General features: G+C 36.9%; 3 protein-coding genes across 3 annotated transcripts; 2 read left to right on the forward strand and 1 right to left on the reverse strand.

Moving 5' to 3' along the window:
• Window positions 1–27: 27 nt before the first annotated feature.
• Window positions 28–6,493, forward strand: LOC145487393 (abasic site processing protein HMCES-like). The gene is made up of 8 exons (XM_081466160.1): window positions 28–368; window positions 484–615; window positions 1,610–1,834; window positions 3,031–3,313; window positions 3,520–3,612; window positions 4,700–4,765; window positions 4,970–5,076; window positions 6,091–6,493. The coding sequence occupies exons 1-8, from the start codon at window positions 349–351 to the stop codon at window positions 6,224–6,226; spliced, it is 1,062 nt and encodes a 353-aa protein (XP_081322286.1). The 5' UTR covers window positions 28–348; the 3' UTR covers window positions 6,227–6,493.
• A 946-nt stretch (window positions 6,494–7,439) lies between these two features.
• Window positions 7,440–10,827, reverse strand: LOC145487442 (cilia- and flagella-associated protein 77-like). Its single transcript, XM_081466221.1, has 7 exons — window positions 10,743–10,827; window positions 10,023–10,138; window positions 8,984–9,083; window positions 8,654–8,885; window positions 8,418–8,523; window positions 8,220–8,324; window positions 7,440–8,095 (listed from the first exon to the last, which is right to left on the reverse strand). The coding sequence occupies exons 2-7, from the start codon at window positions 10,089–10,091 to the stop codon at window positions 7,967–7,969; spliced, it is 741 nt and encodes a 246-aa protein (XP_081322347.1). The 5' UTR covers window positions 10,092–10,138; window positions 10,743–10,827; the 3' UTR covers window positions 7,440–7,966.
• A 46-nt stretch (window positions 10,828–10,873) lies between these two features.
• LOC145487367 (adenylate kinase 8-like) lies at window positions 10,874–20,067 on the forward strand. Its single transcript, XM_081466129.1, has 17 exons — window positions 10,874–11,047; window positions 12,007–12,088; window positions 12,906–12,955; window positions 13,217–13,303; window positions 13,696–13,722; window positions 14,321–14,389; window positions 14,647–14,685; window positions 15,267–15,309; window positions 15,612–15,683; window positions 16,033–16,147; window positions 16,530–16,615; window positions 16,940–17,071; window positions 17,510–17,599; window positions 18,099–18,240; window positions 18,975–19,055; window positions 19,519–19,576; window positions 19,672–20,067. Exons 1-17 carry the CDS (start codon window positions 10,964–10,966, stop codon window positions 19,870–19,872), a joined length of 1,458 nt encoding a protein of 485 aa, XP_081322255.1. The 5' UTR covers window positions 10,874–10,963; the 3' UTR covers window positions 19,873–20,067.
• Window positions 20,068–22,218: the final 2,151 nt, after the last annotated feature.

Genomic DNA, 22,218 nt, shown 5'->3' on the forward strand with positions numbered 1-22,218 from the left:
CAAGGAGGAAATAAAATTAGTGTTTACTTCACGTTTTGTCTCATTTAGGGCAACTTCGTTCTAAAGTATCAAATTCAATCTCATTCAGCGAGGTAAAAATGGCTCGAAGTTCGTAGATTTGGAGTCGCGATGGATTGAACAATGTTGTGGTAAACCGCTGCCCAATACAGACCTAAAACGCGCCAAAATTTGAGGTTGTGAAAGTGGTAATCAAAAACAGATCGTGAGAGGGTCTTCTTCTCGCCAAAGTCAACTTTCTCACTGTTGCAACTAATGATTTTCGCCCGTGATATATTTCAAAACCATTCCAGCAATTAACTGATGTAGCTGAACTCAATTAGCTTCAAAATGTGTGGGAGAACAGCTTGGTATGAGGAGCAGTTTGTCATCACTGAAAATAGCAACTGGAAATTAAGTTATTTCCGAGCGAATCCACTGACCTTTGTTTTGTCAATAACTGTTTGCCATTGTTTTTTTATTCAGTACACTCGCGCCCGATGAATTCCCAAAGGCATGCAGATACAAAGGGAAGGACGGCAAGATCCATGAGCCGACTTGGCGTAATGGCGGGGGAAAATATTATCCCTCCTACAATATCAGCCCGCAATCTTTCACGTGAGTAAGCTTATATCGATGTTGAACTGAAGCATGCCTTTTAATTTGTTTACTTTGTGTGTTATGAACGAATTCACTTCTAAAAAATGTTAGGAATGTTGTTGCATGTAACTAAAGAGTTTTGTCACAGAACGAGGAAGTTTTCTATCTATATTTCCTCGATGTCCTGTGAACTCCAGACCTTATAAGCTTATTAAAGTTTGATAATACTTCTTATGCCAATTGTTGTTCCTCGCCGCTCATGTTCCCTGTTCAGGGTGACAGCCAAAAAATAGCAAAAAAAAAAAAAAAAATTAAGCAAGGGATCCTGTCCAAGTTTTCTTTATTATAATTTGTGCTAAAGAACCACCTCAGTAACTTCTCACCCTAGCCCCTATCTACCCATACCCCTTGCTACTAAAAACCCCTTTATCATGAACTGGAGCTGGCACACACCCAATAAAAAAAGTAGGAAGGAAACTGTATGACCAAAATCACCATACTGTGCATATATTTCATATGCAAATTGCCCTTGTCACTTTCATGAGTACTTCCTGGAGCAATAACAGTAACCAGACATAACTAATTGCTGACATCAATGGCATCAATGATAAATCAATGGGTAATCACCCATATCAATGGATGTTCCACAAAATTTTTAGTCATTGATGTCATTGGTTAGTCATCAGGCATCTTCGAATGGAATAAAATCCATAAAATCTGCATGCAAATGCAACAAGTTTTGTTGATTTCAAACTTTATCATATTTAATCTCAACATTCTTTCCTGCCGGTGATGCCAATAATATGCTGGATTCCTCATGGCAGCCTCTCTGTCTTCTGTTGTTGAATCAAACTTTTAGTGTTAGGGACAGTTTACAGAGACTGAGATAGCATATGCTACAAAACATTTGTTTGAAGTTACGAGTAGCTGCTGATACTTGCTTGCTCACTCTGAATAACTCTTATACATATCTGTGACCCCAAAATATATATTATTTGTACTTCATCCATAGGCCAGTATTGTTGTCCAGCCAACATTTCAACAATGCAACCTCAGAGGACACATCTGAAAGAGTTCTGCAGCCCATGAGGTGGGGATTGATTCCATCATGGCACCGTGGAGACCCTAAAGAATTCAGCTACAACATGAGTAATGCCAGAAGTGATACTTTGTTGGACAAGAGATCATTCAAATTGCCATTAGAGAAGGGTAAAAGATGTGTTGTCTTGGCAGAAGGGTACTGTATCCTAGATTATACTGTAACTTAAAGATTTATGTGGCCTTATAAAATGTATTTATAATTGACCAGTAGCAACTGGTTACTGGGACTTTAGTGGTCTATCAGGTTACATTGGTGCACACTCAAAGTGACTCTAGCAGATTATTTTTATTCCCTGTTGGATTGGATGCACCACAGGCTTACCCTCCCCATGGCATAAATTTTGAGTTCCCTTTATTTATTTATTTATTTATTTATTTATTTATTTATTTATTTATTTATTTATTTATTTATTGAGCATATAATATACACGCCATTGAAAAGAGGCACTATGAGAGTAATGTGCCTGCCCTTGGAACACATAACCCTGCCTCAGGCTTTGAACCTGAATTGCAGAGCATTAGGCCACCCTGCCGTCCACCCATCACGATCACCAGCTGCTAAAACAGTGGACAGCCAGGGGGAACTCCCATACAAAAAGGCCGAAGGTGCTGCTGGAAATTTCAAAAAGAACTCTTAAGAGGTAACAAGATAATGTTTTGTGAGTGTGGCTTGAAATTTATTTTACCTCTAGAAGATACCAATTCTAAAACTGCACATTGACTGACACTGACCTTTTTTGCTCAATACTTTAGAAGGTACCGCAAAAGCTCCAGCTGTGGATCTTTCAAGGTTGAATGCCCTAAGTGATACCAAAGCCAGTTTTTTAACCCCTAAAGGGTACAACAAGCAACCCTGTCGTTTTTATATGGGAGTTCCTCCCAGGCCATCCACTGTTTTATCAGCAGGTGATCATGATGAGTTGCAGAAATCATGTCATAAATCTATCCATTTATCCCATTAGTTAGTCAGTTTGTCTTTCTGTCTGCCAGTCAGACAGTCAGTCAGTCAGTCAGTCAGAAAGTCAGACAGTCAGACAGTTAAGACAGTCATACAATCAGTCAGTTGATCAATCACACATTCATTCTTTTCTTAGTGGATTCATTTGTTTGTTGACTGGGTTATTCCCTTATGGGTTGGTTGGTTTATTTGTTTGTTTGTTCCTACATTCTTTCATAGCTGAGAATTTATCAACGATAGCATCTTATAAACAGACATCAGTCTATCAAAATTGTTTCAACAAAAAGTGCTGATGTGGGTAATACATTTCCACATCAGATTATTGTGTTAATTCAAAAGGAGTAATATACATGTAATTGACTAATATATTACAGGTTCTTTGAGTGGGAGACATTGAAAGGAGGAAAGAAACAACCATATTACATCTACTTTAAGAAAGATGCAAAGGGAAAAATTAAAGAGGAAGATACTTCCAGCCATGAAGATGAAAGATTCCAAGAAAAAGATCCATCATCATGCAAGCCAGATGTAAAAAATGTCAACATTAAAGATGACTCAGTGGAATTGAGAAAAGTAAAAGAAGAGGATGTAGAACATTGTGGAGATAAACATCTCTTGACCATGGCAGGCTTGTTTGATTGCTGGCAGGCACCAAAGGTACAAATATATATTCAGAGATTAACTCATATTACAACTTGCAGTAATTAAGTAACTGCAGACATATTTACCTGGTTTGCTTAATACATAATTTGTATTTTAAAACTCTCCATGTAATTGTATTACATGTAAGTAGGAGGGCAATATTTTCAGAGGAAGAAAAGTTCTGCAGAGCTTCAATCTGTGATTGTTTATATAATTCACAGGGCAGTGCCAATGAAGGTGAAGAACTTTTTTCATACACTATTATCACAGTGGATGCAGCTCCATCTCTGAAATGGCTCCACAATAGAATGCCAGTAAGACTTGTATTCATCTGTTTGTGAGTTCATTACTTAGCTCTTATTAACCGAGCAGGAGGTCAGTTTGGGAGAATCTTGACTGAAGTCGTGAGTACAGACCGAACGCAGTGAGGTCTGTACACACAACCGAAATCAAGATTCTCCCAGACAGACCAACTTAGCTCAGTTAATAAGATGTTCATTTATATGGCAACATAGTTAGTGGAGGGGACTAACTATGATGGCAAAGAAGAAACTTCAATTCGTTTAATGTAACTGGTTTGCACTAGCTGACATTTTGCTTGCGAACAGCGATGAGCTTACCCCTTAAACCTGCCGAAATTTGCTCGTCCTCTCTACTTTTTTTTTGTCATCAGGCCTTTTGGCACTTCCATAAATGACTGAGAAGAAAATAAAATGGTGAACATTTTTGTATTTTAGTTTGCTTCTTTTTCAACGCAAAATGACTAAACAGGTCTAGATGCCAGTCTAGATGGGAAAATCTAGACCGTGGTCAATATTGATTTCAGCCAATCAAATTCGTGAATTTGGTGGTTCCCAGTCATTGTGAGACACAGCCGTATAATGAATGTAGAATATAAATTAGTAGGTTTATATGCTACAAGCATCTGGGAAAAAATATGTGATGTAGTATTTTATATTTAGCTCTTATTAACCGAGCTAAGTATGGGAGAATCTTGACCAAGGTTGTGAGTACAGACCGAACGCAGTGAGGAGATGTTGGTCTAGATGGGAAAATCTAGACCGCGGTCAATATCGATTTCAGCCAATCAAATTTGTGAATTCGGTAGTTCCCAGTCCTTGTGAGACACAGCCATATAATAATCAGTATTATTTCAGTAATTTGAGTTAATTATTTGCATTGTAATAATCATTTCTCTGATATGGAACAAGACCTATGACCATATTTAAAAATCAAGTTATAATAATTGATTCATTTGTCCCTAGTTCTTTTTGGTTGTTTCTTTTTTTTCTTCAGTTTGTTCTTTAATTTGGTGTGTTTACAATATTACATTATTCTATTTTAATTATTAAATGTTTACTTATTTCAACACAAATCCATAGTTATCTTTTTAATTTTAAGGCTGTTCTACATGGTGAAGAAGAGGTCCGTCAGTGGTTAGAATGTGGAGAAGTCCCCTGGAAAAAGGTTGATAATCGTTTTTCTCTTGTGTTAATTTATATTTCAGCGTTGAAAGTGCTATAATTATAACCAAGGAAACATAATGTTATATCATTTACCAGATCTAGCTGGTCTAGAAAACATAAGTTGTCATTTTTTCAACAACTGGAAAGTTAATGAATAAAATTGGATAAATGAGCTTTATTTACCATGTCATGATTCAATCAATAGGCTCTAAACTTAGTCACACCCAAGGACTGCTTGGAGTGGCATCCAGTCTCCATGATGGTCAACAACTCTAGGAATAAATCACCAGAGTGTATCAAGCCAATTGACTTGTGAGTAATGAGTTTTATTATAATTAACCCATTGACTCCTGTGCCACCCGTAACCGGCCGTGACGAGCCTTGGCCTTTGTTCCACTTCTGACGTCATCACCTTTGACCAAAATTGGCATCATCTATACTCAACTTCTGCAGGAGGAAAAGATCTTTCCAATGATAGGTACCCAGATCAGAGTGATCAGCTCAATGGAGCCTGAAATGTGCATGAAAATGCTCAAAAATTTGAGCAAAAAACTCAGAGCAAAATTTCCTGCGACTACACATGGTAAAAATTGCCTGTCTCAATGATGCTTTCTCAGAATGTTTTTGAACTGGAAGCAAGCCCAGTAAAAGGTCAATCACTGCAGCAAAAAGATAAGAAAAGGAGAAAAAGGAAAGACAAAAAAAGACAAAAAAAATTACAAAAAGTAAAAACCTTAAAGAGGTAGGTCACTTCCTGATCCAAAAACTCTCAAAATTTTGATTTCTGTAAAACGCGATGCTAGTAGAAAGAAAGGCATACTGCCATGTTGCAAATGCCTTTTTGAGTAGTTTGGAGCTAATCTGATCCATATCCAGCCTGAAAATCTCCAAAATGTCCAAAAAATGCGTTTTTGGCAAAAAGCTCTGGGAGTCAATGCATTAAATTCTTACAATACAATTTATAATCATATACAGCTTCCTGGGGGTTACTTGTATAATGTAATGTTACTGGGTATAGTCCACTAAGTAAATAGACTAGCTGGGGAGACAACCAATGGAAACGGTTTAAACTTTTTAATCAGTGGCCTGCAACCTGCTCATTCTGGACACATCATGTGCCACATCTCATATAGATTACGAAAATCACATTGGATTTCAGAGCTTTCGGAGCTTTATCAGCTCTCTTCACTTCTGAACATTAACAACCTGTATTTGTATTATGCTGATGTCACTTCCAGGAACAGACCTTCTACTTTGGTAGTTGAAAACAAAGCATTTTTTCTCATAATTTTGTTGTGTAACTTTTGAATGATGGTGTTTTTCCAGAACTCAAAAAACAGAGAAGCCAGTTGCTGGCACATTGCTGTCATATTTCAAGAGATCACCCAAAAAAGGAGAGAAAACTTCAAGTAAAGAAGAGCCATCAGAAGAACCATCTCAAAAGAAGACAAGACTCCAGTAAAATTTGTAGTTTGTATCAAAATAATAGCTTGGTGTTACTCATGAACATAACCACCATGTACTGTAAGAGGTCTTTTTCCTGTGAAATTATTTTTAACAAAATCCAAAACCACTGGATTATCCATCTGATATCCAAGTAAATAAATTTATTCAATTAGATCTCTGATAAATACACATGTAGCATTATAAGCCTTCTGTCTTAGTTCATCCGAAACCACATGTACGTGAAAGTTTCCTCAATAAAGATTATTATTAGTCTGGTTCCTGATGGATGGGTAGTTTTCTAAGGTCAGATAATCCAGTGTTAGTTTACATTATTTTTGGCCATAACTTTAAATCTGTCTCCAGATTAATATCTGCATGGACAGGAAATCCCTTAAAAGGAGAAAATTCATCCAAGTTAAATTTGGCATTGTTAATCGTTCCTTAATGAGAGTTTCAGATTAAGGGCTTTCTGATAAGTTTGATTGAAATTATTTCCTCATGGAATGTTCAAATTTGTTTTTCTGGGTGGCTGCAAATTCTTAACATCAATTTTTCACTTTCACTTGAAAATAATCTGTTTCATTGGCAGAATGCAGTGAAAATCATGAGGGAATAGTTGACACCACATGATCAAAGACAATAAATGTAATTTATAATATTAATAATTATTATTATTGTTAGGTCTATAAATACCTTGTTCAAGGTGGGGGGTAATTTGCAGTTCAATTTTGGAGGATGGGAAGTGAAATTTTGTAAACCAGTTTGATATTGAAGTTTTTTGTTTGAGATTATGAAAGTGATTGTCAGACACAGGGAAATACCTGAATAAGGTGCAAGCAAACTGGACTGAAAGTTTCAAACAGCTAACATGTGATTTACTGTTGTCCAGGGCTGTCTAGAGAAGTGAGCTGTGATGGCAAATTTAAATCATTTACCCTGTCATCTCAGCTATTCTTCTGATTATTTAGGAAAGATTTCAAAATCAACCACATACTCCAAGGTAATAGCCTCCCACTTTAACACTTTGTGGCAACCCTGAGGCATCATACAAAATTTGCTCTGGAAGACCTTGGTTAGTGAGAGATTCTTTTATCAGTTATGTAATCTATTCTGAAGGCATTTGTTTTAAAAAGCATTTACCTTGTTACACAGTACTATTTCCACAGGATACATTATTTGTACTACACATTTAAGACATGGGAAAGTTGCACAATTCTGCAGAAGTCAGATTTATTATTTAACTACTCATTTGGTATTTTTATTTTTTCATTCTGATCGGTATTATTTACAGCAAGTGTATTGATCAAGAGTTAAAAGAGACCAAAAATTATGCGGAGTTAATGTTATGAAAAATGTAATTAAATTACATTTGTTTTGAGCAGTTTTGTTGTGTTGAGAAAGAGATAAGATGTCATATCACAGGCCATTTTGACATTCTGCTGAGTTTTAAGGTTGACAATAATTGTACTTTGAAATTCCCAGGATTGTATAATGTTGTTATAAAGTCTAGTAACAATCTTGCAGATATCTCTGTTGCTATTTAAAGAGTAAAGATTTGAAAGCTTTATACAGAACAGGCAGTGTCAACTCAATGTTTGTCCACCAGACCTGTGATCTTCATCACAATAGATACATGCAAGAGAATTATAGGACTTTGCCTTAAACCACAACATTAAAAAACTATTTGCAAGGGTTGTAAACTGTTAATTTTTCACTCTTTAAGTTAAAAATGCAATCAGGGTCAATTTATTAGTATTTAGCTTTTAGCAGGTTCGTATATTCCATGGCCAAAGGCTCCTTGGCGTGAAGTGCTGTCTGTCGCGTGATGTTCAAAAGCACTCTCTTTGGCTTTGTCTGATCTAAAGGTGCTGAGAAAAGCTGGGATCTGTGAAGATAAAACAAAATGTGACTCAAGGATAGCTGGTCTCTGTATAGCTGCTGGTTTAGCTAAGAGGAAACCTGAGTATATAATCCTTGAAACTACATAATTTGTAAGTGTAATAAATTACCTTTTGAAACTTTGGCATTTGCCACAGTGGAGCTGGATCAACAGGAGGTTGATATTTTCGGAGCAGTGAAGTCCTTGTCTCATAGATGGTCTTATCAACGTGTCTCTAAAGATCAGATGAAAACTTTGTGTTAATATAGAACAGGTGCATCTGGCATTAACAGTACCTAATTCACAGTCTATCAGCAGCATGTATTACCTTTTGCTCTTGTCTAGCTCTTGTGGCCTCCTCAGCTTTACGTCTTTCCTCTAACCAACGGTCCTGGTATTTGTGTCCCAGGAGATCATAAACTGGAGTTGAAGGCCTGGCCAAAAAACAACAACAATATTATTAACACAACTTTTGGACTAACTGCTAGACAATGAATGATTCAAAATGGTTAATTTTACATCAGAATCATAAAAATGCCTCTGAGATCTTGATTAATAGCTTACTTTGTAGGAATTCCGAATACCATTGTAGGCGGTATCCGTTTGACCTTTAGTGATGTCTTCTCATTGCCAGAATCTTTTCTCCTCATGTCATGAGTCGCACGATACTGAAAATGTTCCTGAGCTGTTGTGAGACCTGCTTGAACTGCTCCCTTGTTTAAGCCAATAAAATCTCTTGGTGCCTTTTTCTCTTTCAGATAAAGTGGAGCAAGAGGAGCTGATCTCCATACTAGAGCTAAAAGAAGAGATACAAATGTACTTATATTTCATTAAAATTTCATGCCCGTAATAATAATTTAAAAAGAAAGAAAGGAAAAAGAAATCTGCACTCACCATCAGCAGCACCACTGTCCTTCCCTTCATTTGGTTTTCCATAAGTGAACCCATCAGCGGGTAGGGTGAAGCAGCGTCTTAGTGGCCTCCCAAGTTCAGACTATACAGTATAAAACAATATTAATATAGATTTAGCCAAGCCTAAAAGTGGAGCTCCTGGGCTGGGTTGTTCAAAACCCGATTAAGCTAACCCAGTATAAGTGAGAATTTCAATTTCGGAGTTTTGTAACTTTATGGTGAGGTTTTCTGTATATATTTTTTGGCCTTCTGTTTTGAGTTTGAATAATCTCAAAATACACAAAACAAAAGCAGTGAAAAATATTTGTATACAAGAAAAATTTAGACTTCAATTAACTTTTAATCCTGGGTTAGCATTAACTGGCTTCCAAACAACCCAGCCCTGTTTAACAAGTTAACCTGGCATGAGCCCGCGATGCAATCAAAAACCAGAACTTGGTCAGCGGTCAATGTGTGGTCACTTGATACTGGTCAGCAAATACCTCGTTTTGACGGGTGTCAATTGACCATAACATGGATGTCCAATATCAAAAAAGGATGCTATAAACCAAGGGTGAATGTCTGTGTCAACTTATTAGCTAGAGTATGGCCACCATCTTGGGCAACTCTGTCAATGCTGTTATGCACCATGTGCCCACGAGAAATATCGCTAGCCATGATAACCAAGAGAAAATCAATTCATGGGTTTCCTCTTCTTTCCTATATGAGTATGGGGTTCTGCCAGAGCTGTGCTATAACAGTAACATTCCATTGGAAGTAGCAACACAAGAAATCCAGGAAAATCAACTGATTATTTTATTACTTCAGGGCTATATATATTAAAAAAAAAAAACTAAACAAATACACGGTATGAAAGAAATACTGCTGCTGCTGTTTCTTTTTTCTGAAATTGCTTTGGTAAGAATTTTTTCTCACTGTAGTCCTGATCGATTTATAAAGTCTTAAATCCCCATTACTTTTAAACTGGAATTGCCCCCCACCACCCCCTGCGAGGTCAGGAAATGTGAGGCTTGTTTCTTACCTTTTGTAGAAGTGGATTGTTTAGCAGCGATTCTCGTTGAACACCCAATGTTACGTATTCTCTGCTCATCTTGAATTGAAGTTTGTATTTCAACTATAATCTGGGCCAGAAAGGGTCTGCAAATTACGGAATACAAGGAAAATTCAGTGGGGCGTAGTTTTGTGCGACCTTGAGAATTAATTTTATTGTTCGATCAAATCAAGTTAGACAGTGTTTACTCGCTGAATCATCCGATATATTACTCACACACCCGGGTCGCACAGTAACTCATAGTTTTTTAAAAAAGGATCAATTATGTTCGCCAAACCTAGTTTGATTTTCAGCAACAGCAAATAATATAGCTCAAACTATTTGAGCGCTAAGCATTTTCTGGTCGAATTTTAAAGAACGGAATGTTTGTTTACCCACCTGAAGGTTGCAAAAAGATTTGAAACATGATCTCGACCGAATTATTCATCATTTTTCACGATCATGTATTCCACATTATTCATTACTTAAAAATTACAGATTAAACCTTCAAATGCAAAAAGAAAGACATTTAAATTCTTAAGGTTTTCTGCAGAAGGAAATTTTTTATTTAAGTTATCCTTCAGATCGGAGAGAAAGCCCAATATCTCGTCTCCCGCGATAATTCGCGAAGACGATCGAGATTTCCTCTTCGAAATTAACGCGATTTTTCAATTGTAAGACTTTTTCGCATTCAACAAAGGGACAACTTACCTTATATGCAGATTTTACACTCTAATATAGCTCGAATTCTTCAAAATATTTCAAGATTTCCTTCCCCGATCCATCTTGTGGTCATCACCAAACATGAGTTGTGAATGTCACCGCGTGGTTACTATGGACGCCAAATTTGAGCTGCTGTACCTAATCTGGAAAGATCGCAGGCTCATCTTGTTTATTGTAGCAACTGCGAAACTGCGAGGGAAAAATTCAAGATGGATGCAACCAAGAAACCTTTGTTAATTCCGCCTGAATTCTCAAACTACGCAGAGAAACACGGCATTTTTCAGATTTATGAGGTGAGGAATCACTAGTCTCTTTACGAAGGTATCGTCAAACTACAGCTTTCACACTATTTCTTGATAGAAAATAATGTTTCAGACTAGTTCCCAAATTCAATTTCCCAACTGTCAGACAAACTTTTTTAAGGTTCACCCTTCCAGAAGAATCGATAAAACTAAAGGACTATATTTTTACCCAGTTAACTTGCAATCTGAACGGAGTAGCATGGAACAATTTACCTATTTATGAAGATGTTAATAAAAATAATTTTAAGACTATTGCTCTTGCAGCCATTAAATCTTTTGTATAATGTATATTCAGACGTCCTAACTTATCTCGACGAGATTATACTTACTCTATTTTATTTTATCTTTTACTAACTTATAATTTTTGTTGTATATATACATATTGTAATTATTTATTACGTGCTTTTATTATGTTATTTTCAACTCCTAGTATAGTTCCACTGTTTCATGAGTATACTTATTAAAGATAAAGATTAAAGGAACATGTTAGGCTAGTGACCTGACCATCTATACAGTTGCTACCTACTGGTGTACGTATACTTGGAGTTATATGTACGTACACTGTACTGCACTAAGAGCCGTTCTATTTTGTGTCTTCCCCCTGCTTCCCCCAGATCTCCTGAAGTTGCACAGCTCTGAGGGTGTTTTAAAGAAACTTGCCTTTGGGTGAAGTGGGGTAGGAGTGGGGCGACAAGGTGAAAAAAATGGGCTATTGCTGAAGAGAACATCCTGTTAGCACTTTCCATTGGTCTTTGCTCTACGTAGGGGGCCAGTGTGAATTTGACTTGTACTTCATTGGGAAATTAATGGGGAAGGGGAATATAGAGATATGATAGAATGGCCCTGAACCACTGCTCATCCTTGGCTGCTACATTGCTTACAATAAGGAATGTTATCTTTCATATTTAGCTCTTCAAATAAATTACCCGCTGAATATCTTGTGTTTACAGTCACTCTTGACCAGGCTTATCATAGAACGGCCAGCAGACCCTTTGACCTATATGATAGGTCTTCTTGAACAAGAAAGTAATGGTAAGAAAATAATAATTAATACTGATTTGTTTCCTTCTTCCCATTCTTTAAAGCGTTAAAATTATATTAAATCTCCCTTTAGCTTACTGAGAGCCACATATTTCCTTCGAGTCTTTGTCAAATTTATAAGGGCTGCTTTGTCCATTTACCAAAAACCTTGGGTCTTATTACATTTCTGAAAAATCATAGCTGACCCTAATTTTTGGTACCCAAAACAACTCATTTATCATTATCCAAAGTTAAAAACAACAGGCATTAGATTTTATTCTCACAAAGTTTGAGGTGACAATTTTCTCAAGAAAATCATCCTTCTGAACAGATAATTTACTGAAACAATCAATTGGTTGGCCCTGACTAACTGATGATCTAGTTATTTTTAACACCTTGCTGGCCACTTGCTAATCAGTTATCAATTGAATCAATCAATAATTTTTATTAGACTTTTATAGGCTTAATTGTTATTAGGCTTGTTTCTTATTGAGGGGAATCAGGGGACTGGACAGGATGATAGAATGGGCTCAATGTCAAGTTGTGATGTTTAGACTGACCAAAATGAAATCCATAGAAAATGTCCAAGAGCCAAATATTTTGAATGAGATGGGTGAAAACTTTATTAATGTGTCAGTGTATTTAGCTATAGATAAGCTAATTGGGGACACCAAAGTAAAGTCAATAACTAATAACTAGTTTACAAAAATTAATAAATAAATGTTGAAGGTAATTTTCTCAATCTTTATTCTGTGAAATACATTTCACTGATTTACATGTGGTATTTCAGTTATATTGTAAACCTATGTGTGCCTATTATAAATTTCAGTTCCACAGATAATAATTCATGGGCCTCCAGCAGCAGGAAAAAGAACCATGGTAAGAGAAAATAATAGTATTTTGTGAACAATAAAAATCTGAAAATCTGAAATCTCTGAAATCTCTGAATCATTGTTTATCTGTGACTTTGGCCCCCATGTATATATGGTTAGTTGATAGACCTGTTGTATTTGGAACAGTTTAAAGTAAATCACACTTTTTTCTCTTGTCAGAATTTTTTTATTTACCATGGACCAAAAAATGTTCTTTTATTTTAAAAATATATTTATTTTAAAGCTGTTTTTAATTTCTCTCTTTCAGTCTGTTATGGCAGCTCAGCATTTCAACTGTGTACATATCACACTGGATAAACTTGTGGCAGAATCAGATTCAAAATCAGCTAATAAGGTACAGTGTATTTGTTAAATTGATCATATTTATACTTCTGTCTCGTACTTATATATAGGAACTTTTAGTTGTAATAAATATCATAATTATTATAAACAAGGATTTGGTAGTTTGCAAGCAAGTGATTAATTTAATTTGTCTTTTTACTGTGAAACTTAGAAAACCGTGAACACCAGAAATATTGATAGAATGTTTTGGTGTAGCAAGGAAAAAGGACAACTGGGCTTGAGAAAACTACAAACTGCAAACAGCAATGATAATTTGGTTTGTGGTTGATATTAAGTGCATACCTGTACATTAACAGCTCTTTAGTAGAAGAATTCTGAAATTTGACAAGTTAATGCTGTTATTTTGAATTGATTTTGGTGGTATGATCTTTTTCATCTTTTTAGGCTCGAGAGTACATATCAGCCAAAGAGGTAATAATTTGATCACATTTAATGTAGTATTTGCATACTTGAGGCATGTTATCATTATAATTGGAAATTTAATCATATCCCATGCATGCTTCATTGTCGCAAGTGAGTCACTTAAATGTTTGTCAATTTTTCTGTATTTTCCCATGAAGTAGTCATCCATAATGATGAATTAGCTTTAATTCATTCTCTCACTCTAATTAAAAACAAATTATGTCTGTTTACTTGGATTTATTAACACCAAGTGAGAAATATTAATTGAAGATAATCAGTGGAAGTGCTCCATGATCGTTGTCTGATTTCCAGATTTTATATTAGTATAGGTAATCTCATGAATGCAAGTGCAATTAAGAATTTTCACTACAAGTGATTTTTGAAAGTTCTCTCAAAATTGCTGCAAATCCTTAAATTATTTGAGCGTTTGTACACAAACATACGTGCATTAAGTTGCACCACAGTGCAAATTAAAGATTAATGGTAAATTGATCTGCTCTCAGCCAATCGCAATGTTCAGTAATTTACTTGGTCATATAATGAAATAAAATTAATCTTCAGCACTTATATTATTAACAGGATTATATTCAAATTATTTTACTTTCAGACAGTGCCTACTCATATTTGGGTTGGTCTTATCAAAGAAAGACTTGAGAAAGAAGACTGTATTAGTAAGGTAAAGAAATGGATTAGTCAAATTTAACTTTAGTTATTATAATAAAATCTTGACTGCTAATGTCAATAATATTGAAAAAAAATTGGTCATTGACTCAGTGATATGAAAATTTAAACTATCATTAATAATTAATAAAAACTGTTTAAAATTATATTTGCATTAGTCTATTTCTAGAACATAAATTGGGGTTCATAGCTTAATTTAAAATTTAAAAGTTGATTCCTTAATCCAACTGCCACTGTCATCTTGTTATACAGGGCTGGTTACTTGAAGCCTTTCCTCAAACAAGAGAGCAGGTAATTCGTTTATTTATAATACATAATTATATAACATTTAATGTAACATCTTTTTGCTGAAAGTTATTAATAAAATAAAATGTGTTCATTGATGATATTCGTAATGAATACATTTATGATGAATAACTTTTCACTAGTGAATATATGAAAGATCATATATTTGAACTGCTGAGAAAGATATGAAGACATCATCATATGAACTCACAATGTGACCAGCTCCCAGTTGGCTTGATAGCTCAGTTGGTAGAGCACTGCACTCTAGGTATTTGCAGTGGTCATGGGTTTGAATCCCGTCCAAGCCTGAATTTTTTTAACTGTTTTTAAACAGTTATAAGTGTGTGTATTTATAACTGCAATGATCACTGTCTTCAATTTTTTCACTTTTAATTATTACTTTGTGGGTTAAGTATTGTAGAAAATTATATACAGTGTCTGTACAACAGGTGGATAGTTTTATTAAGAGCTTGTCTTTGCCTTCATGCTTCAACAAATTTCAATTACGCTAATGTGAATCCCCTACAAATCCCCCAACCATACCCTATTAATATTCTACTGCATGGCCCTTTTTTGTTGGTCTTTAGGCTCAAGCTCTTCAAGCAGAAGGAATCAATCCAAAGAATTTTGGTAAGTATCAACTACTGTTCATTTGTAAAACTTATCATGACAATTATTTCAGCTGCAACATTTACAAATGTAATTCTGCCTTCTCTATATACAAATAATGGGACCATTCTAGAGTGTCAGGCTCAAAATGACATAGACAATTTTTTAAGCAGTTCTCAACATTTGCATTTGAATGGTCACATTACTCTAGGGTTTCGTCCATCTCACTCAGAGATGACAACTCAACCTTAGCCTTGATATGAACCTGTGGTCATACAATCTTTTAACACACATGATGTGCTAATTTTTTCTTCTTTCCCAAGTTCTTTTGGAAGCTCCAGACACGGTACTGATAGAAAGAGTGATGGGAAAAAGGATCGACCCAGAGACTGGGGGTAAGTTTTCACTTTAGACAGGTACTTACAGGGATTCTAGGTAGTCAATTCTAGCACATCTATTCTAACCTAATAAACTTGGCCTTAGTAATTCTTTATGTTTTATGCTTTAAATAAATAATAGTAATTACTCCTATTAATTAAAGGAGTAAATAATGTTTCTGGGAGGATCTAAAAACTACTATAATAGTTGTAATAAAACCTAATTTGATTTTATATGTATAATTAAAATGAAGTACCTAACTACATTACTTTATCTTAACAAAACCATCCACGCTAAATAAACAATTGAATAAATTAAAGACAGACAAATGACAAGTAATATTAATAAATATATTTTATTTTGCAGATGTGTACCACTCAACATTTGACCCACCAACAGACCCAGCAGTTGTACAACGCCTTGTTCCAGATTCCAAGTCATCAGAGAAAGTCATGATTGAAAGACTGATGGATTATCACAGGTAATGTCAGGTCATCAACTTATCATTGAGCTCAGGCATTGACGAGAAGTAAAACAACACCAAAATAGCTCAAGCAAATTCTTATTATAGCATTTGTAGAAAGTTTTTACTGTTGTCCCAGAGTGAAAGTTAAAGTAAAATAAAACTCACAATTTATTTAATTGTCGGCTCCCAGTGGTTTCATAGCTGTACGAGTGGTAGAGCAGTCACACGCACAAGCCCGCAAGAAAAGCGATCCGACCTGCGGGGTCTGGTGAAGAGGTGCCAAGGAAGTAAAGGAGTAGAGTCTTTCTCTGTTATGTACGCGATGAGGGTTTGACAAAGAACGTCAATCATGTTTGTTAAATGTTACCAATTTTATTACCTTTGAATCCTGTTGCAGGCATATTGATGGTATCCTGATGTGCTATGAAAAAATTTACAAATCCATCAATGTCGACCAGCCAAAAGCAGATGTCTTTTCACAAGGTGAATTAAGTGTTGTTTATGATAGTCTCTCGGACTTGAACAACAGTTCATTTCCTAGTGACCTTTCTTTGCATGGAGTATTGTAGAATGGAAGTGGAACTTTTTCTTAAAGCTATCTTTTTGATACAGGAGACCTTATTATTACTAAGTCTGTCATTTTCTGATGTAAGAATTCTTTTTAATTTGTAAATGGGCGATAGTGTAGCCCTGTGTATTAAACAGCAAGGCTTTTAGTGCAGCCACTCAAAAATCAACATGAGTGACAATGCACTCATCAATTCATAATCAAGATTGTTCACAGCTGTGACTATGCTATTGTTGTAGTATTGTCCTACTTGAAGATGAAACACCGAGACAGTGCACCCCACACTCCCCGAGTGATTCTGCTGGGCCCTACAGGGTGTGGCAAGAGCGTCCAGGCAGAGCTGTTGGCCAGTAAATATGGCCTGATAAATGGTAAGAGAATTTATAACGCCTTAACTTTAGGACATTAACGGCCTTTGTTACTTTTTGATTTCCCATTCTTTTTATATCTGTACTTTCGGAGAGTCCCTAGCTTCTGTGTAGGGGAGGAGTCATTCCTTTGGGGAAACACAAATATCACCCCTTCCACGCCTACCGTGTATAGATGTATGTTCTGGTCCATCTTCGAGTTTATCATGTCAAATGTGAAAGCATGTTAACTAGTTAGTAAATAGATTTTGAGTATGAGCTTTTACCAGTTCTGTTTACAGGCAAATTGTGGAGGGTCGCTCGTTTTTCTGGATCACTAAGTTATGTTAGGAAGTTGCTACTGTTTTAGGAAATTCACAGTATTCTGCTTAGCATGTTATTTGCTGTATTACGTTTTGTATTTGTTTATATTGTTAATCCTATTGTGGTTGTCGTATTTAGTTTCCTGTACAGAGCTTATCAAGCAGTCTCTAGTGGATGACTCTAAACTTGGTGAGGCAGTAAGGCCATATGTTGAACGCAAAATGATGGGTAAGCATGTACACAAATATATTAATATGAAAAGGAACCATTTCAGAGGCTAATGGATTAGCAGGTTGACAGCAATTAACTCTGAGTGGTTTCCTTAAAGGAGCAGTGTAACAGTTTGTGCATCTTGAAAAGTTTAGCTTAAGTTTTTCAAGTTCCTTGATTGTAATCCGTGTTGATCTTTTCCATCCTTGTCCATGCTTTTTCCTATATGATTTATTATTGTCTCTCTGGTGTTTTTCTATCTTAGTGAACTACTATTTTCAGGTTCCTTCAATTTTAACTAATTTTCTACCTCGCCAAAATAACTCAAAACCCGTGACTGAGCTGCTTTCACATGAAGAAGCTAGGAGTAAGTCTTACTGCTATTCCCTCTGAAAAGACAACCCAAGCATTTTGTGAGACCCCAGCGGACATGTGGCATTGTTGCTTTAATAACTACTGGGTAGAGAGAAACACTGCAGTCTTTTTAAATCCAATGTTCTGTGTTGTTTTATTACAGTACCTGACGACTTGGTTCTACAGTTACTACAGAGTCGCCTGGCTCAGTTAGACGCGGTGACTAAAGGCTGGGTAATACACGGCTTTCCCAAAACAAGGGAACAGGCGGAGACACTCACAAAAGCTGGATACGAACCTAACAGGTAAAAACAAACGGCAAGCTACGTGTAGCTTGAATTACATGTAAACTAATCCTGTTCAGTACGAAGAACAAATGGCCATTGTAAATTCTTGTAAAATCGCCCGATTGCGAACACTAATTCCAGTTAGAAGATCGTACGAGCACTTGAACACGCATGGGTTCCCTCTCATTGACCGATCACAACCTCCTCTGGAAACGATGTTGCAGATACTTAGTGGTAGCGTCTCGTGTTCGATTTCCCAACGACATGTGGCTCCCAACTAAGATTTTCATTTATCAAATCAAAGGACACTCATGAGAACGTTGTCGAATCAAAGTGTACTCATGAAAAATCTGTATGTAGGTCGATAATTGGGCACAGCACCGTAAAAGTCTTTCACCAAGTTTTATCGTCCAAGGACGTAAGCAGACAAAAAATTGTTTGCTTCTTCGTCAAGGCGCAGACCACCTTTTGATATAAAGTACAAGCACAAATCGACACACTTTTCATGTGTCTCCTCTTATGGCTGATGAACGTTTGTTACGATTTTATGACGCTGTCAGTCAAATGCATATGACAGGGAATAGAAGAAACATCGTATAACCACGGAAAAGTGATTTAGACATGAGAGAATCGTCGCAGCTACGTACAGTAATACGCAGTTGCCAAAACATAGCCTGAAAAATAGTAGAAATGAAGACATCACACTGCGACCAGTATTAATCCTGTTTATACAACGGTTATGAATGTTTCAGGGTGATCTTTATGGATGCGCCAACGGACACCATTCTTGAACGAATGACCCTGCGAAGTGTGGACCCTGTTACTGGTGAAAGGTAGGTTAGAAAAGATACACTGCGGAGAATTTGTAGTGGTATCTCTGTTGTGCCTTGTAGCTTGCTGGGCACACAGCACAGTTTACATCATAGAGAAAATACAGCTGATCGAAGTTTGTGACCTACTCGGTAAAACCCGTAAAACCAGTATCGTAAAACAACAGCCTCGTTCCCAGGGCGGAAAGCCCTGGGTAAAACCAGCGGTTAGCCTGATGACTTGACTGAGGTCCGGGACTGAGGTTTTCTTCGGGTGAAGAAAAATTGTCCCCAGTAGTGAGGGGAGAGGCGCAGTGGGATGGTAGTGGTGGGGGGGGGGGGAGGGGGGTGATGCAGGAGCGAGAGGTACTGGTGGTGTGGTCACTGGCGAGCAACAACTTAAGTATATTTTTATATTTTTATATTTTCTGTCTAAGGTCTAAATCGTTCGCTCTGAATATTAAAAGTGATTTCTTGGTTTCTCTAGATATCATCTGATTTACAACCCGCCTCGAACAAATGAAGTGAAACAGAGGTTACAAACGGTTAGTGAAGGAAATTTCTTGAAACTTTCATGTCTGTCATAACCTCGATCGGTGTGCACTGTTCACTCACAGTGTATTTTGTTACTTCCTGGCAGAGCGCGAAAGACGTCGAGTCAGCGGTTAACTCCCGGATTGCTGATTACCAGGCCTATATCGAGGAGATCGCAGAGTATTACGAGGAGTCCGGCCAGCACATAAACGCCGATCAAGATATCCATACTGTGTTTGAGTGTATTGAAAGTATTATTGTAAATCCAATACCAAGAAAGAACGAGCAAGGCGGGTCATTGATTTGACGGTTTGAACAGAGAAATTTTGCATGCGAAGATGTACATATTAATTTATCTGTTACACTCAGCTCGTATTTTAAACGTTGTATTATAGGTCGAGTGTGTTTTTTTCTCCTTATTTTCAGCCAACAGTGTCGTTTTACTTGACTTACCTCTGTAATAAGTAACCATGTGGCTGCAATAAATGTTTTTTTTTTTTTTACTATAAATGGCTTGCTCATTTGTGATAGTGCATCATAAGTAAAAGAACCTAGGATTAGGCGAGTAGATCGGCGCGTCTCCCTTCCTTCCAGCTGAATTATCCGCTCGCTCGCTAGCGTGTTCAGCCACTCAACCTAACCCTTACAAAAATGAGGGACTGCTCTAATCAAGGTAACCAAGGCAAACAGACTTCAATTCTTCTCTCATGCATTCGAAAAACGCCTCGGGATTCAAACCGAAAATCACCCGCTGATAGAGTGGCTCCGATTCATGAAGGGACACTGCACGGGTTCATCAATGAGCAAATTTTGGGTCGCGCATTGAACTTCGCGTGGGAGAGAAGATTTAGACAAAGAGAAACATGACAATCATACGAAAAGAGTAGCCTCCACGCAAACAGATTTCCGCCTGTTGTGGTCACCTTGTTTGATCGCAGCGTCAGATCATGAAAAAAAAGGGAGGATCCTCTGTTCTGAGTTGTGACAGAGACTGATAAAACTTCATATACAGCTGTTTATTTTCAACATGTCAGGTAGTCTCAAGTCTCTCATTCGATTCCACCAAAAAAATCCCTTCTCCCCAAGAAACTTGCGCTCAAAATTTCACCCGAATAAAGAAAGTGACCTTTAATGACTGCCACTTCGCGCTGCGAAGCCGCTTCGAAATAAGTTGATGGTCAAATCGAATTGAGCGATGCAGTCTCACATCAGGTGCAGTTCCACGGCAAATGTCATAGCTTATACGATTATGAGTTATTATAGGAACAGAGTCAGTTTATGACTATTTGATACTGTGATTCACTGTGGACTTTACTGTGGACTTGTTCACTCAGCTGTTTGGCGCCAAATCCTGGACTTGGGCCTCGTGCCCAGTTTTCTTACGAATTCGCTGTTCTAGTAACAGGTGTAGTAAATTATTATTGCATGTATCGTCCACCTTCTGCATTGCATTGTACTAAAGAGAGGGTTTGTAGATAATCATTGTGGGTAACCATTCTCAAGTACAGTGGAACCCAGCCTTAGACCATCCCGTTAATACGACCACCTTGTTATTACGGCCACTTTATTCTGGCCCCCCAAAAAAAGCTCGGTCAGTCATTTCCTTATTTAAAGAGCCCTTTAATAAGACCACCCCGTTAATGCGACCAATTTTCTATGGCCCGAAGGTGTTCGTATTAACGGGGTTCTACTGTAGTTTAAGGTCTGGGTCAAAGGCTTTTACTGGTGAAAATAATTTATTAATTATATTTCTGAAGGTATAAATGCCAGTTGAACCAGATTTAGCACAGTTAGGTTTTTACGTCCTCAGTGGACATTTTAAAGTAGAATTGGCACTTCTGACAGGTCACGTGACATGTCACGTGAGTTTAGCGGAAAATTGCCATTACTTGAGGAATTGGTGGTGGTTTTTAGTAATAACATCCTGCAAAAACGCGTTTTAACTCGAACTTACAATTTTTTTTTTTTACTTTTCGGTCTAGATAGACTTTGGCGAAATCCAAGCGTGTGGCAAGAGGAAGGAAACTTTAAAGTCCTGAAACGCTGCTATATCCAAATATATCCAAATAGTTTTTTGCTCTGTTTTGGAAAAGCTGTTAATCTTCAACATATTTGAAACTTAGAGTGGAGTAATGTAGAGCTCTTGTAAAAGAAGAAGCGGAACACAACTCGGTCAGTGATATAAAGCGGCACATAACTAAATTCAACACTGTCTTACTTCACTCAAACTGGAGCAGCTTACGACGAAAATACTGAATTAAAATTCCAGCAGACATGAACGTATTTAGTTGTGGCCCAAAAGTATCAAACATTTCGGGAATTTCGGACGCCTTTTCCCCGCGCAACATCCGCAAAAATCCTCGCAGCATGTAGGCGCGTTTGCCACAAGGGATCGCGCAATTAGTTCTAAAAATAGAAAAATTGTCCCATATCATGGGTACAGCCCCAATACTAGAAATGGGGCGCGCTTACAGTCTCCGTCCCCGATTATGGCTCCTGATGCAGGCAGGTCAATGATTGCCATTCTCTCACGTTTGGAATGACCGTCCCTCTTTTCAAAGAAAAATTTTATAGGGTGAAAGGTCCTTTTTTCAACAAAGTTCGACTTTTGATCATTTATATCTTCTATAAACGAAATCAAGGGAGATCATCC

This window comes from Orbicella franksi, chromosome 1 (genome assembly GCF_964199315.1).
Source record: "Orbicella franksi chromosome 1, jaOrbFran1.1, whole genome shotgun sequence".
Taxonomy (NCBI): domain Eukaryota; kingdom Metazoa; phylum Cnidaria; class Anthozoa; order Scleractinia; family Merulinidae; genus Orbicella; species Orbicella franksi.

What these genes read in the sequence shown, in the direction of transcription:
- LOC145487393 (XM_081466160.1), top strand. Translation starts at nt 349, where the DNA reads ATGTGTGGGAGAACAGCTTG. An exon ending in ATGTGTGGGAGAACAGCTTG is followed by an intron (nt 369 to 483) that starts GTATGAGGAGCA and finishes TTTTTTATTCAG; the next exon opens with TACACTCGCGCCCGATGAAT. An exon ending in ATTGCTGGCAGGCACCAAAG is followed by an intron (nt 3,314 to 3,519) that starts GTACAAATATAT and finishes TATAATTCACAG; the next exon opens with GGCAGTGCCAATGAAGGTGA.
- LOC145487442 (XM_081466221.1), bottom strand. Translation starts at nt 10,091, where the DNA reads ATGAGCAGAGAATACGTAACATTGGGTGTTCAACGAGAATCGCTGCTA. An exon ending in GGACAGTGGTGCTGCTGATG is followed by an intron (nt 8,886 to 8,983) that starts GTGAGTGCAGAT and finishes CTCTTCTTTTAG; the next exon opens with CTCTAGTATGGAGATCAGCT. An exon ending in GAGCTAGACAAGAGCAAAAG is followed by an intron (nt 8,325 to 8,417) that starts GTAATACATGCT and finishes TCTGATCTTTAG; the next exon opens with AGACACGTTGATAAGACCAT.
- LOC145487367 (XM_081466129.1), top strand. Translation starts at nt 10,964, where the DNA reads ATGGATGCAACCAAGAAACCTTTGTTAATTCCGCCTGAATTCTCAAAC. An exon ending in AATCAATCCAAAGAATTTTG is followed by an intron (nt 15,310 to 15,611) that starts GTAAGTATCAAC and finishes TTCTTTCCCAAG; the next exon opens with TTCTTTTGGAAGCTCCAGAC. An exon ending in AGCAGATGTCTTTTCACAAG is followed by an intron (nt 16,616 to 16,939) that starts GTGAATTAAGTG and finishes CTATTGTTGTAG; the next exon opens with TATTGTCCTACTTGAAGATG.